The sequence below is a fragment of the Euphorbia lathyris genome, chromosome 1 (genome assembly GCF_963576675.1).
Source record: "Euphorbia lathyris chromosome 1, ddEupLath1.1, whole genome shotgun sequence".
Lineage (NCBI taxonomy): Eukaryota > Viridiplantae > Streptophyta > Magnoliopsida > Malpighiales > Euphorbiaceae > Euphorbia > Euphorbia lathyris.
In genome coordinates this window covers 133,333,579-133,349,776 of record NC_088910.1, presented here as the reverse complement: position 1 = coordinate 133,349,776, position 16,198 = coordinate 133,333,579, and the positions used below count along the sequence as shown (strand labels likewise).

Genomic DNA, 16,198 nt, shown 5'->3' with positions numbered 1-16,198 from the left:
TCTGACAGTGACAATTTTTGCAACTGGTGAATACGAATCAGTATAATCTAAACCATAGATTTGATTATAACCTTTAGCCACAAGTCTGGCTTTGAATCGATCTACAGAACCATCTGGCTTTCTTTTAATTCTGTACACCCATCTTGAAGTAATACCTTTCTTACCCTTTGGTAATGTTGTCAACACCCAAGTCTTATTATCTTCTAAAGCCTTGAGTTCCAGATTCATAGCATCAACCCATCTGCTGTCTTTTACTGCTTCCTTGTAAGACTTAGGTTCTTGTTCATTTGCCAACTGAACTAAAAAGGCTTTATAGGATTGACTATATAGGTAAATGATATAAACCTATATTAGGTGTAACTTGCACTTGAGCTACAAAGTCTGTCATCCATCCTGGCTGCTTCACTGTTCTACCTTGCCTAGTTTGTACGGGCGCTGTTGTGGGAGCAGTTTCAGTATCTGTAGATGTAGAATTAAAATTTGTCTTTAGAGGTTGAAATAAGTCTGTAGGCAGAGTTAAGCTTGTAGGAAGAGCTGTGTCTGAAGAAGATATCTGAACATTTTGAACTTCTTGATCATTATAATCATTTGAACTAGAAGTTGCTTCTGTATAAGACTCCTCTTCACCCCAATTTGGAAATTGATGTGATGAAATTGTATGGAAAGAATCTCCTGCATCTACATTTTTATCTTTAGCTGCATCAAACACATTGTTAGTTTTACATGGAAAAGTTGTTTCATGAAAAATAACATCACGCGTGACACAAATTTCATTTGTATCACAATTATAGACTGCGTAGCCTTTTTGACCGGTTCTGTATCCCACAAACAGACCCCTGTAAGCTCTAGCAGCAAACTTATCCTTCACTGGTTGAACATTTGTTATGTAGCACAGACAACCAAAAGCCTTGAACCTGCTATAATCTGGTTTTCTGTGGTGCAGTCTTTCAAAAGGTGTTTCCCATTTTAGAGCTTCAACAGGTAAAACATTGATAATTTGTGTAGCAGTTAAAATGGCTTCTTCCCAGAATTTATTTGTCAAGCCAGATTGAAATAATAATGACCTTGCCACTTCCAACAAGTGCCTATGTTTCCTTTCCACAATCCCATTTTGTTGAGGAGTGTAAGCGCATGAATTTTGATGCTGGATACCTCTACCATGGAAAATTGCTTGACAATCTTTCCCTGTAAATTCCTTCCCATTATCACTCCTGATGACTTTGATCTTTACATCAAATTGATTCTCTATTAACAACAAGAACTTGAGCAAAATCTGACTAACATCAGATTTGGATTTCATCAATATAGTCCACAAAGCTCTAGTGTAATCATCTACTATGGTAAGTATATATTTTGCACCAGATGTTGAGGCATGATGATAAGGCCCCCAAATATCAATATGAAGTAAATCAAAGCTTTTATTAGAACAACTTGTGCTAACAGGAAATACCAAACGATGTTGTTTAGCCAAGGGACAAACCTCACATGGTACATTGTGCTCTTTACATTTCAAAACAGAAATATTCCTCAACTTTTTCCATGATACATGGCCAAGTCTGTAATGCCAAAGCAAATTACCATCTACTACATTATTGCTAGTGACTACATTCATAACAGTTTGTTTCTTCAATGTGCTAAATTGTTGTAAAACAACTGGTTGAAAAGACTTCTTGGTAAGTTTGTACAATCCATCCTCTAGGAACCCCACTGCTAACACTTCCTTAGTCCTCTGGGCCTGTAATACACAATGTCTAGGGTGAAAAATGATGCTAACATCTGCTTCTTTAAGTAGTTGCCCAACTGAAAGCAAATTATACTTAAAAGATGGAACATGTAGTACATTGTCTAGCTTAAAATCTTTTGTGAAATTGATTGTTCCAGAATGCTTTATATACTTTGTACTACCATGAGGAAGTGAAACTGTGCTAGGTGCTAAGACCGAGCTGGTTCTCACAAAATTTCCAAGACTATAACACATATGTGACGTAGCTCCTGTATCTATTATCCACATATCACAGTCAACATTCTCAAGCACATTATGAGTAAGAATAGTACCTGCAAAACCAGTAAAAGCTACATTTGCCATATCATTTGAGTTCTTATGTAAAATTTCTGTAACTCTTTCTGTATGAGTTGAGAAAACATTTTAGTTGTTTGATCTGGTGTTGAATCTTCTTCTGATTCATTTCCTGTTGTACTTCCACTGGCAAGATGAGCTTGTTGTGAACTCTGACCCTTCTTTCCACCTTTCTTCTTGTTACCCTTAAACCACTCAGGGTATCCCTTAAGTTTAAAACAAGTTTCCCTCAAATGTCCAGACTTCTTGCAGTAAGTACACTTCATCTCATCTTTTGACTTAGTGTCATCCATACCAGTTTGAGAATTAGCCATATGAGCCAGTTCTAGATGTTCAATTCCACCATTTGTGTTCTGCTTTTGCCTCTCCATTTTCTGAATCATGGCATACGCTTTATTCACGGAAGGTAAAGGATCGAGCATCAGAATCTGATCCCTTGTTGTATCATAAATGTCATTCAGACCCATCAAGAATTGCATCAAATGGTCTGCCTCTATCATCTCCATTTGTTTTCTCATTACAGATCCACATTCACATACAAGAACAGGGTTAAGATCTGCAAGATCTTCCCAAAGCTTCTTCAACTTGGTGTAGTACATACACACATTCATTGTTCCTTGAACTAGAGAATTAAGTTCTTTCTTGATTTGATAAATCAATGGCCCATTAGATTCACCAAATCGTTGCTCTAATTCAACCCATAGTTCTCTTGCAGTCTTTACATAGAGAAACGATTCTGAAAGATCCTTCGAAATCGATCCAAGCAACCAAGACAGAACCATATTATCACATTTCTGCCATTTTTGATACAATGGAGAAGTAATTGCGGGCTTAATTGTATCTTTTAGCACAACATCAAGTTTTCCTTTTGCAGACAATCCAATCTTTATAGCACGGAGCCAAGAAAGATAATTTCCAGATGTAAGAGGAGCGCTTACCAGAGTAAGGCCTGGGTGATCTGAATTTTGGAGATCCAGAAGTGAATCTGTGGTGGATTGCTCAGGAGAACCATTCGACATTTCTTCACCGTCGTAGTTGGGAATTGTTGCGTCTTCAATTTCTTCTTCTTCTTCCTCCAGAATATCTTCTTCCTCGTTAATGAGTAACTCAAAAGGATTTGTAGCTTTCTGATTGTTATTGTTCTTCCTAAAATTCTTTCTTCTCCCTACCATTCTTCATTTTTGCGGAAAAATTTGAAGGCTCTGATACCATGTACAGAATGTATAATGGAAGAAAGTATTATTGATGAAGAACAAAACAATTACAAACTAAAGGATAGATGAATTCAATTAATTGAATTCATGGGATGCCAGTAGCTTTTTATACAAAGATGAATAACTGTCAATTAGTTAGAACTGTTAACTAACTACAGTTAACTAATGTGGTTAACTATTAACCATAACAGAATTATTTACTTCTACATAATGACAGTATGTCTCACGAAATGTTTTCCAATTTCATTGACAAAACCCTAATTCTCCATGATTGCTCCAATATGGACAAATTCGTGATTGCTCCAATATGAATATCCTAATTTAGATTTGTGGATCCGTTTTGCTGTGAGAAAGGATGTAAAGGAGCTCGTTCTCAATTTCAACAACAACTTCGTCTACTACTGGTTGCCGCAATTTCTTTTCAACAATTCTTCATTGGTTGAATTGAAGTTATTTACATTTAGTTTAACGCCCATTGAGAAAGTAAATTGGGAATCTGTCAAAAGTTTGTGTTTATATGATTGTGAAGTGGAAGATAAAGAGTTTGAGAATGTTTTATGTGGTAGTCCTCTCCTTGAACACTTGGAATTATGCAACTGTAATTTGTTTCAAGGGCTTGTTATTGCCTCTGAAAGTTTGAAAACTCTTATTTTGGATGAAGTTTGCAGTGAATGTAGTGTCATTGAAATTTCATCTCCTAATCTTGAGAGATTGAGAATATCAGGTCTAGTGTGGTTTAAATCTCTTAAATTAGTGAATTTGCCTTCTTCACTTCATGGTACTTTTGATTTTTACTTCGACATTGAGGAGTTTGAAGAAGAAACGAGTCATGATGACTACATCAATTTGGTACAGATTCTCAGGCAGATTGAGCATGTTGAGAAGCTAGAAATTGGGCGTTGGTTGATTCAGGTAAGTTCCATATTAGGAATTCAGTCTCATTGAATTTTTTTAAGTTTAATTTCCTTTAACAGATGAATCATAGCATTTGAAATTTGAATGATTATATAATAGTTACTGATTATTCATTGCCTTGTTTTTGTAGATTCTATCAACCTTCGAGCATGAAGACTGCATAGATGACTTGCCAGATTCTGACATCCACAGGATCGTCTCTTTTTTGCCATTAACAAAGGACGCATTTGAGAGGGACCTTTACAAGATGTGTCCGTATAAATGGACTGATGATCCAATCCTCAACTTTGTTTCCAATGGTATGTATATCAGATAATTCATCAGTTTGATTGACAATATACTTATTCTTCATGATTGCTTGAATACAGAGAAATTTGTTATCGACTCCAAAAATATCCCTTTGATGTACCTGATCCTAGATTGTCCTTGTGGATTCGCTTTGCTGCCATCAAAGCTGTAAAAGAGCTCATTTTGGATTGTGATTGTACTAACATGCAATTTAGAAGCGAGTACGTATTGCCACAATTTGTTTTTAACAATTCTTCATTGGTTAAAATGAAGTTATGTGCATGTGATTTTATGCCTAATGGGAAAGTAAATTGGGAATCTCTTAAGAGTTTGCAGTTAGATCATTCTGAGTTGGGTAATCAAGCGGTTGAGCATGTTTTATCGGGTAGTCCTTTGCTTGAATACTTAAAATTATGCTGCTGTAGCTTTGAAGGTGCGGTTGTTGTTGCTTCTGAGCATTTGAAAACATTTATTCTAGAAGAATTTGGTAAGAACTGTCCTTTCCTAGAAATTTCATGTCCTAATCTTGAGAGCTTGAAAATATGGGGATAAGTGGATTCTACATGTCTTAAATTGACGAACTTGCCGTCTTCACTGCATGCTACATTGGATTTGTACGTCCTAGAATCAGATGATATTAGTCGTGATGATTGCATGAATTTGGTTGAGGAGACCATGAAGCAGATTCTACATGTTGAGGAGGTAGAAATTGCATTGACGAGGCGAGAGGAGCTATAAATTCAGTATTGTTTCTTAAAGGTAATTGTTTGACAAAATTTTTAATACTTCTTTGCATTTTTCAGGATCAGAAATCTGTTACCTACAAACGTAGGGCAACTAACAAACGTGGGGCAACTAAATCTGCATGATTTCTTAATATAACTTTCTAAAGATAATATTTTACAGCTAAATATGAGAATTAATTCTCATTAAGTTTTAGCTCCTTGTAAAAGATGTATAACTGCTTCTCTCAACTCTCGGATATTCTTAATATAACCGTATAAAGATAATATTTTACAGCTAAATTTGAGAATTCATCCTCATTACAAGTGAGTTTAAGTTTTAGCTCCTCGTAACAGATATTAGAGTTCGAAAAGATGGGTTGGCTTGAAGCTCCTAGCTGCTGGATCAGATGGATTTTGTGCTTGAAGTTCGTAAGAAAATGGTATCTTTGTGATTCCCTTATGTTTTACTTATGGAAGTTTGTACTTTAGTGGTGTGGCGGATGCTTAGGTTATGGCGTCTCATACTTTTAGCAAGCGTTGATTGCTAGATAGGTATTGACTTGTTGTTACTCTCAATGAATCTTATCAACTCTACTCTTATTTTGGTTCCATTTTTTAAGATAGTAATTCACTTGCTTTTTTTTATGATTGTGAGTTTGTTCTCGTTACAAAATTGAGTAACCATTTAATTCTATGAGTCTCCTTATTATGCCAATCTTATTTTAGAAGAAGGAACATATAATGCATCGTACAAAACAAGATTATGAGCCAATTTCACAGTTCCCATTTGAATATCAGACTATGTTGCACAGACACTTCTAATTAATAGTGTTTCTGCATTTCCTATCCATGTCCGTTTCTGTATCCATGTCCATGCAACATACATAGCAGGTAAGCATTTATGAAGGATTTTCTGCGACTTGTGAAGTACTTAGACCAATGGTTGAACCTGATCTTGAGATAAAGTTAGTGTATATGTAGTTTGCACATTTGAAACTCATATGAACAGGATAAGAACCTGATCTTCATTTCCATGTTTTTTATAGGCCTAATACATCTGTTGCCCCTGTACCTGGCCCGATACTTCAACTGTCCCCCTAAACTGTTAAAAGTTACAAATGACCCCTATTCTTTTCCAATTGCATTCAGTAACCCCTATTCTTCTTGTCTATTGTTCTTGGTATATTCTGTTTTTCGGGGATGAGTTTGCTTGTGTCCTTAGTATAATCTGTTTTTCTAATGTCGTGCGGTTTTGAATTTGCTGTTAAATGGCCAAAAAGCTAATCAATTAGGCAGATTCTTCACAAGTTTCGAGGTTAGCTGATAAATTTTCTACCTAATTTATTTTTATAATATATAAACGGAGAAATTAAATCACAGATTCATTTGGAAGTTTAATTCTGAATAAAATAAGATGAACTAGATGTCTAGAAGTGGCAAGAATTAATACTCTAACTGCACATCAAGCTACCATTTTCTGTTTCTTATATAAAGCTAAAAAGCTTGTTGGTTCCCTCTTTCTTCACCTGACATTGTTAAGAAAAATAGAAGAGTGTCATGACTACTAAAACTAGAGACACATGTTTTTTACTCAATCCCTTTATACAACATAGTCCCTCAAAAGCTCATAAAGTACTTTTCTTTGAAGTAGCTGAAGAATGTTCTTAGGTACAATATGAAGTGATTTCAAACCCCCTTTTTTTTTTTTCTTGACACAAGCTTTGATGAAGAATTCCTTTTGAACCACGGGTTGAAATAAGGTTCTGAATATAATGTCCTAGTCTTAGTATCTTTATGGGATAAGGATAATGTTTTTGGGAAATTGCAAATTTAATCCAAATGTATGAAATGGTGTAAATATAAATTTTAGCCATACTTTACCGAAAATTTGAAAAGAATGGTTTCACTTTTATTTAATTGTCACATCAGATTGCTTTATCAATAAATTGAATCAGTTTTATACATTTTTTATTGGTCATAAGTATATCAATATAAACATTTTAGATACTTTGACAATTTTTCGTGTGATTCACTTGTATGTCGCCTATTTAGTTGTTAGCATTTTAACAATTTTTTTTTTTAAACTTTAGGTGTTTGTTTACTCCCTTTTATCCTCATGTTTGCCTTTTCATATTAAAAAAAAAGAATTTTAGGTGTTTGGTTAAGAAACTCAGGTTTGCCTTTTATACATGAAAATTGGCTTTTTCTAAAATCATTGAAAAAGCAGATTTTTCCAACATTCAAAAGCAGGTAAATCAAACGGGTCTTTTCAAATTTTCTATAACGTAAGACTAAAATTCATATTGCTTATAAATTTTAGGGTTAAATTTGGATCATTTTGTATGTTCGGGTCAAATTTGGCCATTATCCCTATCCACTACAACAAATGGTATCTATAGCTACAAAAGTTAGCTATGAAAATTATTTTTATAGCTAATGTATACTAATTGCTAGAGATATAGAAATTTTGTAGCTGTTAACTAATTTTTGGTACAATAAATATATTTTATAGCAGTATGTAATGCATTAGCTACAACTTTTTAACTATAATAAGAATATTGTACCTAATTAATTTTTAGCTACAAAATTGACTTAGCTATAACAATATTAATAATTAGCAGCTACAAAAGTTAGCTATGAATTAATCTTGGTAGCTGATATATACAAATAGCTACACTTATAGAACTTTTATAGCTTTTTACTAGTTTTTGCTTCAATAAGTCTATTGCATACCTGTATGTAATGTTTTAGCTACAATTGTTTAGCTATGATAAAAAAAATAATGTAGCTAATTGAATTATTTAGCTACAAATTCTACTTATTTATAGCTTTATTAGAATATATATATATATAATTATTTAACATATCAAATATATGTTACAACTAAGCTTACATTAATAAAATACGCAGATCATCTTCTCACCTTTTGTTTTGAGTTCTAGTTTTTTCATTCTGATTAATCTACAAAATCAAATCTTCATCATCTGTTTCAGGATCAAAGTCGATAGGTTCAAGAACATTGTCAACCATAGTAATATCATCATGACAAGCTCCAATATCATCTCTATTCCAATTTGTCACAGGTTCATCCTCCTCGAATAGACTTGTAAAATCTTCTCAAGCATATGGAGTATCTTGTTGAAAAGCTTCTTCCCCAACCAACATTTCACCATTGTTTTCCTTATTACTTATCGGTAAATGCACAAAACTTTCAGAATGCCCTTTCAAAACAATAAGCCAATTAGGAGTTAGTTCGTCTTCAACATAAAAGACTTGTTCTACCTGAGATGCAAGGACAAATGGTTCATCTGTAGACAATTTGCGAGCAGTATTAACACTAGTAAAACCATGCTTATCTATCTTTACTCCCTTTCCAATGTTATCAACATCCCACCAATGACATTTAAATAAAACAATTCGCTTACCTGCTAAATATTGAAGTTCTACTATTTTATTAAGAACTCCATAATAATCAATCATTTTGTCACTCATCACTCCTTTCACAAGTACACCATTATTTTGCTTCAACCTTTTTGTTTCCAGTTCCTTGATATGAAATCTAAAACCATTTATCACATAACCCTTAAATGTTTGAATACCATATAAAGGACCATAAGCTAGAGGTAATACTTCTTCATTTACACGTGCATCCCTATCTTTATGCAATTGCACAATCTATAAAAAAACAAAGTTAACAAAATAAATCAATTTTAAAATATTGATAAATTAAATTCAAAAAGTTTTTAGAATAGATAAGTAATTATGAACTCACTCGATGATGAAACCATTCATCTAAATCCATATTAGAGTTGACTTGCTCATATTCACTGTCAAAATATACATAAATGTAATATACGTTAAATATCATTTGAAAGTTAGAAAGAACAAGAAAGATTATCATGAGAACAATAGTTGCAAATAGAATTATGTAAACTAGTTGTCAATAACTTGTTAATGGAACATTAAAAAACAAAATAATTATTTTGTTTTTATTCCTTACCTTATATGCCACAATTTTTTTTTAAAAGTATTAACAAATAAATATATAGTACCTAATAACATATCATATGAAAGGGTTTACCATAAAAATGATTGTATTTCTTCACAATTCTTCAACATATAGATATGAGCTTGTTTTCGTTCTTTTTCCGCAAGAGATCTAGACTTGTCTTTATTCAAAGGAAAACCATTATGTGCAAATACAGATAACCCTTTGTATAAATCTTCATGAACCTCATCAGAGTTTCTTTTCAATTGATTAAACTTTGTTTCAATGCCATGCAAGTACCGCGAGCAAAATAATAAACTTTCTTCAACAATATACCCTTCCGCAATAGAACCTTCAGGTCGACTTTTGTTACGAACATAACATTTTAAATTTCGTAAAAACCTATAAAAAGAAATTAATGCATATATATATATATATATATGTGTGTGTGTGTGTGTGTATGTGTTAATTTTCTATCAACACAGCAGAATGTGATTAACGTTGGCCGTGGTTACGAGGAGGAGGATCGCTGCATTTGGGAGTTGGTCTTATCGGGATGTTTCACAGTGAAAAGATATTATGAACATCTAAGCTCCAACACGATCCATGTCCCTTGGAAAAGGTTCATTTGGAATGTTTTTATTCCGCCTTCTCGTGCAGTAACTAATTGGCGGATCCTAAATGGCGGCGCAGCAACCTTGGATTGTCTCCATCTCCGAGGGCTCCAGCTTGCATCCCGGTGTGAATTGTGTCACACGGGCTCGGAATCTGCAAAACACTTATTCTTGACCTGCAATTTTGCCTCCCGAATCTGGAAAGAAATCGAGTTCATCTTCGGTATTTCCTTGGATATGAATGTTAACATGGTTTCGTTTTATGGCAATCTGTTAGCCTTTCAGTTTAGCACTTTTGTGGCTAGCTTATGGAAACTGGCGGTCTGTACTAGCTTCTGGCTCATATGGTCTTCTCGAAACGCAGCAGTGTTCAATAATGAGCGCCCTTCAATCCAAACTTCGATCCGCAAACTGAGATCTTGCATAAGGGAATCAAGCTCTCTCATCCCGGGCTCGTGCGGTCACAGACATGCCGATATCAGAACCTTGGGCCTGCTCCTTATCCCTCACCGTCCGCCCCCAGCACCTAATATTGTCTTTGTCTGATGGGTCTATCCTCCGATTGGGTGGACGAAAGTGAACACAGACGGTTCGGCTCGTGGGGCTCCTGGGGCTGCTGGGGCTGGCGGAATATTCAGGAATTATCGTGGCTTCGCAAAGGGATGCTTTGCATTCCCCATCCCAAATTCATTTGCTTTCCTAGCGGAACTGCAGGCCGTTATCTTCGCCATCGATCTCGCTTGGGAGCGCGAATGGACTAAGGTATGGGTAGAGACCGATTCTTCATATGTGGTTTCTCTGATGCGTAGTAAATCCCATAAGGTGCCTTGGGCTATTCGTCAGGCTTGGCTAAAATGCCTCGCACAGTGTAACTCCATGGAAGTGGTTACAACTCACATTTATCGGGAAGGAAATAGGGTAGCGGACGCGCTGGCTAGCTTCGGAGCAGGCTGCACCGGGATCCAGTGGTGGAGCTCGGCACCTGACTTCTGCACACCTTATATTTTTGATGACATTTGTAATCTAGCTCATTTACGTTTTAGATAACTCCCCTCCTAGGCTGTAATTCTTTTATTCTTTATTTATATTTTTCGGGTTTGTGTCTTGTCCTTTGACGGGGGTGCCGACCTAGTTGGGATGTCCGTCTTCGGCTCAAGCCACTCTCCCTATTTCTATTCAAAAAAGTAAAGTTAAATGCTTAGGAATAAAATTATTCAAATTAAAGGTCAAAATGATCCCTAAAATTAGCAGTCAGAGCCAAAATCAAATTTTAAGTATCAACTCAGTCCCAAAATTAGAAAAACTTGCAAAATTAACCCAAATTTAACAAACATGTATTAAAACTTATTGTTTTAGACTAATTTGTCAATTTTTACCAACTTCAGAGATGAGTTGTACCTAAAATTCGATTTGGACTAAAATGACCCTCCCTACCAACTCTAGGGGTCATTTTGACCCTTAATTCGAAATTATGTTGTATGAAATTATAGCATTAAGGCATTACCTCTCAATAGGATACATCCAACAATATTGTACTAGGCCACCTAGTTTAGCTTCAGTGGAAAGATGAACAGCTAAATGCACCATGACATCAAAAAAGGCGGGTGGAAATATCTTCTCCAACTTGCATAAAGTTATTGGAATTTGTAATTCTAGGCGCTCCAACATATCTTTTTTCAACACTTTTGAGCATAGTTCTCTAAAATATATGCATAACTCTGTGATGGCATTATAGACCTCATTAGAGACTACACCTCTAATAGCTAAAGGAAGAAGTTGTTCTAAAAGGATATGGCTGTCATGACTCTTAAGTCTATAAATTTTGCAACCTTTTAAATTTACACAACGTGAAATGTTAGAGGAATAACCATTCGGAAGCTTCACGGTCTTAAAAAACTTGCAGACTTTATACTTTTCTTCTGAGGATAAAGTACGAGCATTCAGACCATCTTTAGTTTTCCCTTGAATATCCAATAAAGTGCCAATAATATTATCACATATATTTTTTTCAATATGCATTACATCAAGATTATGACGTAATAAATTCCTTTTCCAATAAGGAAGCTTGAAAAAAATGCTTTTCTTCCTCCAATTCAAACCCTTATCATCCTTATCACTTTGTTTTTTTCTCTTAGACTTGCCAAATGTAGTAGATTTAAGGACACTCAGTTGTGCTAAGATATCTTCACCAGATAATACTTTAGGAGCTGGTCTTTTCTCTACTTGTCCATTGAAACATCACTTATTTTTCCGCCATGTATGATTAATAGGTAGAAATCGACGAGCAGACATGTAAGAAAATTTACGACCATGTTTCAATCGAATCGAAGGTGTATCCTTATTGCAAGAAGGGCAAGCCAAAGCTCCTTTTGTACTCCATCCCGACAAATTAGCATATGCAAGAAAATCATTTATTGTCCATAAAAGTGCAGCACGCATACAAAAAATTTCCTTTCGTACAGCATCATAAGTATCAACACCATACAACCATAACTCTTGCAACTCCTCCACCAAAGGTTGTAAGTAGACATCAATATCATTTCCTGGTGATTTATGTCCTGGTATTAATAACGACAACATGCAATATGGTTCCTTCATACACAACCAAGGAGGTAAGTTATATACTGTCATAATTACTGGCCAAGTACTATGAGAAACACTTAAATTGCAAAAAGGGTTCATGCCATCATAAGCTAATCCTAATCTTACATTACGAGGATCTTTAGCAAATCCTGGGTTTGACTCATCAAAAGATTTCCACACATCAGAATCAACAGGATGCTTAAGAATTCCATCTTGCACTCGCTGATTGTGATGCCAAGTCATAACTTTTGCTGTCTTAGATGACATAAATAACCTTTGGAGTCTTGGTTTCAAAGGAAAATAACGTAAAACCTTTCTTGGAATATTTTTTCCACCTAGATTCACCACACACCAAGCAACTTTCACTTTTTGCATTATTCTTCCAGAATAACATGCAATCATTCTCACATGCGTCTATCTTCTCATATCCCAAACCTAAATCACGAATCATTTTTTTGCTCTCATAAAAATTTGCAAGCAAAGTCTCACCAGCTGGAAGTGCCTCTTTAAACAATTTCATGATATTGTTAAATGCTGTATCACTCAATCCATAAAGACACTTAATTTGAAACAGCTTAACAACAAAAGATAATTTTGAAAAGTTTTCACAACCAGGATAAAGCTTTTGTTTAGCATCCTCTAGTAACTTCAAAAATTTCAAAGCTTCATTATTAGGCTCAGATTGTGGAGCAGGTTGGTCAAGCTCAATTGAATCAAGATTTTTTTTACAAGTTGTATGCTCATTCTCATCTTGTAAAATTGTATCCATGGTTGTAGGTCCAGCTGCATCATGAATCATGTCAAATATATCGTCGTTTGTATCATTTGTTTGTACTTCATTATCATTGTTTTCCTCCCCAGTAACAGATTCCCCATGATATAACCATTTAGTATATCCTTTCACAATTCCATTCATCATTAGGTCACCCCAAACATCATCTCTAGTCTTTTGTACGAAATTATTACATTTAGTACATGGACACGAGATGACACCTCCAAATCTAGTGTGAGAGAAAGCAAAATCTAAGAAATCCATTACTCCTTTGACATATGCATAGCTCAATCTATCTTGACATCCCATCCATTTCTTATCCATTATTAAATATGTAGTAACAAAAGTTATAAAAGTAAATTTGTTTTCTAGTTCATTAAAGAAATGGTTCATATCCAAAAACTGATTAATCTAATAAAAGAATTAACTTTAATCATGATTTTATGATTTGTGAAGTAAATATAAGCTTACTTGCCAAATGAAATCAGCTGCAATTCCCTCTCTTAGAGTCACTTGTCCTTATGTAGCCCTGAAACTTGTAAGATCTCCTAGGCTCTGCTTATGTTGTATCTATACATTAAGAACATAATATAAGTAATATGAATATGGATGCCCAACAGTTTTGCAAAAAAAACTCATCTATTTCTACATTCATTTATTAAATACGCTAAGCACAATGAGGTTCTCAAGCCTAGGAGCAAGGTTGAGACGTACACACCATGATGCACATTGTAGTAAGAGCAATAACAATATCATAAAAGCAATAACAATAGTACTAACTTCAATAATAAAATGGTTTTGCTTAATATTCATTTTATGAGATGGGATTCTCAGTCACCGTGACTTTGATAACTATTCCTACAGTATAGGTCTAATACTCTGAACCTTCAAATTCACACTATCAATGTATAGTAATGAGTTAGCAAAACAATCATTTATATGAAAAAATAAGCATCTGCCATATCGAAATCAAGAATAAGAACTTGTGGTGTGGATGGAAATTAAGAGAGATGACCAACTAATTAACAAATAAAATCAGATATATAAAGGTGGTACCGGAAATGGATGTAAATCAAACATAGAAGGACATTACAACTAATTAAATTCAATGAAATTACAAAACTCAAATTAATAAACAAACAGGGAATCTGAGAAAAGGACATATAATTTATTTAGTCAAATTAAATTTCCACTAAAGGTCCACAGCAAAGGAAGTGAAGAATCAAGAGAACATACCAGAACAGATGACGAATGAGAATGTCTATCGACTGAAGAGGACCCACAAAAAGGTATGCTCGAACTGTTGAAGCGCCAGACGGATTAGAAGGTCGGAGTTCAGCTATGTGGAGGAGAAGCGCCACAACTTCCTCGTCGGAGCCGCACCGGAATCTGGTCTGGAAGTGTGAAAAGCGTTCAGAATGTAAAGAAAAGGGCAGATGGGAAAGAAGAATAAATGAAAAAGAAAAAAATATTAGAGATTTGTGTTATGGAAATATACTGCTATTATTTTATATTTGATATTGTAAATATTACTGTTAAAAAAAAAAGATATTTTGCCTAGTCAATATTAACTATATCTAATTAGTTAGAGTTTGAATTGTTTTAAATTAGATTTGCTTTGTACTTATCTTAATATATATAAAGCCACCTGTTTTAAATTATATATATATATATATATATATATATATATAAATAGGGGTGAGATCCAGTGTGACAAGGGGTTAGGGTGTGACAATAAGCTTATTGTGTGACATAATAAAACTACGTAGTTTTGATGATAATTAAAAAAGATAAAGTGACAAATTTGTAAATAAAATAAAAGAGATGATAGAGAAAATTGTTTTATTTCTTTTCTTTAAAATACATTTTTCCGAAATCTCTAACATCGTTTTTCGAAATTTTTTATACTATTAGACTAGTCTAAATTGGACGGTCATTTTAAGATCCCTGAAGTTCAAGTAAAATTTTTTCCGGTGAACCAAATCCGGGTGGACGTTTTTCGGCGAGAAAAAAAATGCCCAGAAAATTCTCAAACAAATGTAAAACATTATTTTAAGAAACTTTAATTCTTGGGTCGAAGCGGGATTTCTTACGGTTTAGTCCCAATAAAACTTTTTCCATAATTTTATCCATTTTACATGCTTCAACAATTTGTTGGGTCAAAACTGTAAGGAATCTCTCTTTGAGCCAAAAATTAAAGTTTCTTAAAATGATGTTTTAAATGTTTTGGAATTTTTTTGATAATTTTCTGGGCACGTTTTTTGTCCTACTTACATTGTTCCAAATCAATGTACCATTTGTTCCAACATAATACTTATATTGTTCCAACAGAAAATTGTTTTATTTCTTTTCTTTAAAATACATTTTTCCGACATTTCTAACCTCGTTTTTCGAAAACTTTTATACTATTAGACTGGTCTAAATTAGACGGTCATTTTAAGATCCTTGAAGTTCAAGTAAAAAAAATTCCGGTCAACGGAATCCGGGTGGGCGTTTTCTGGCGAGAAAAAAAGTACCCAGAAAATTCTCAAAAAATTCCAGAAAATGTAAAACATTATTATAAGAAATTTTAATTCTTGGGTCGAAGCGGGATTTCTTACGGTTTAATCCCAATAAAACTTGTTCCTTAATTTTATCCATTTTACATGTTTCAACAATTTATTGGGTCAAAACTATAAGGAATCTCGCTTTGAGCCAAGAATTAAAGTTTCTTAAAATGATGTTTTACATGTTTTGGAATTTTTTAATAATTTTCTGGACACGTTTTTTGTCCTACTTACATTGTTTCAAATTAGTGTACCATTTGTTCCAACATAATACTTATATTGTTCAAACAGAAAAATGTTTTATTTCTTTTCTTTAAAATACATTTTTCTGACATTTCTAACCTCATTTTTCGAAAATTTTATACTATTAGACTCGTCTAAATTAGACGGTCATCTCCCTGAAGCTCAAGTAAAAAAAATTCCGGTGAACGGAATCCGGGTGGGCGTTTTCTGGCGAGAAAAAATGTGCCCAGAAA

The 16,198-nt window shown here is 34.2% G+C and overlaps 1 protein-coding gene across 2 annotated transcripts; it reads right to left on the bottom strand.

Moving 5' to 3' along the window:
• Positions 1 to 8,042: 8,042 nt before the first annotated feature.
• Positions 8,043 to 14,662, bottom strand: LOC136215443 (uncharacterized). 2 transcript variants are annotated; one of them, XM_066002932.1, is made up of 5 exons: positions 14,413 to 14,662; positions 13,648 to 13,746; positions 8,992 to 9,046; positions 8,645 to 8,894; positions 8,043 to 8,440 (listed from the first exon to the last, which is right to left on the bottom strand). In XM_066002932.1, exons 3-5 carry the CDS (start codon positions 9,019 to 9,021, stop codon positions 8,337 to 8,339), a joined length of 384 nt encoding a protein of 127 aa, XP_065859004.1. In that variant the 5' UTR covers positions 9,022 to 9,046; positions 13,648 to 13,746; positions 14,413 to 14,662; the 3' UTR covers positions 8,043 to 8,336. The 2 variants fall into 2 exon arrangements, with proteins under 2 accessions (XP_065859004.1, XP_065859003.1); XM_066002931.1 differs by having other exon boundaries at positions 8,043 to 8,894.
• Positions 14,663 to 16,198: the final 1,536 nt, after the last annotated feature.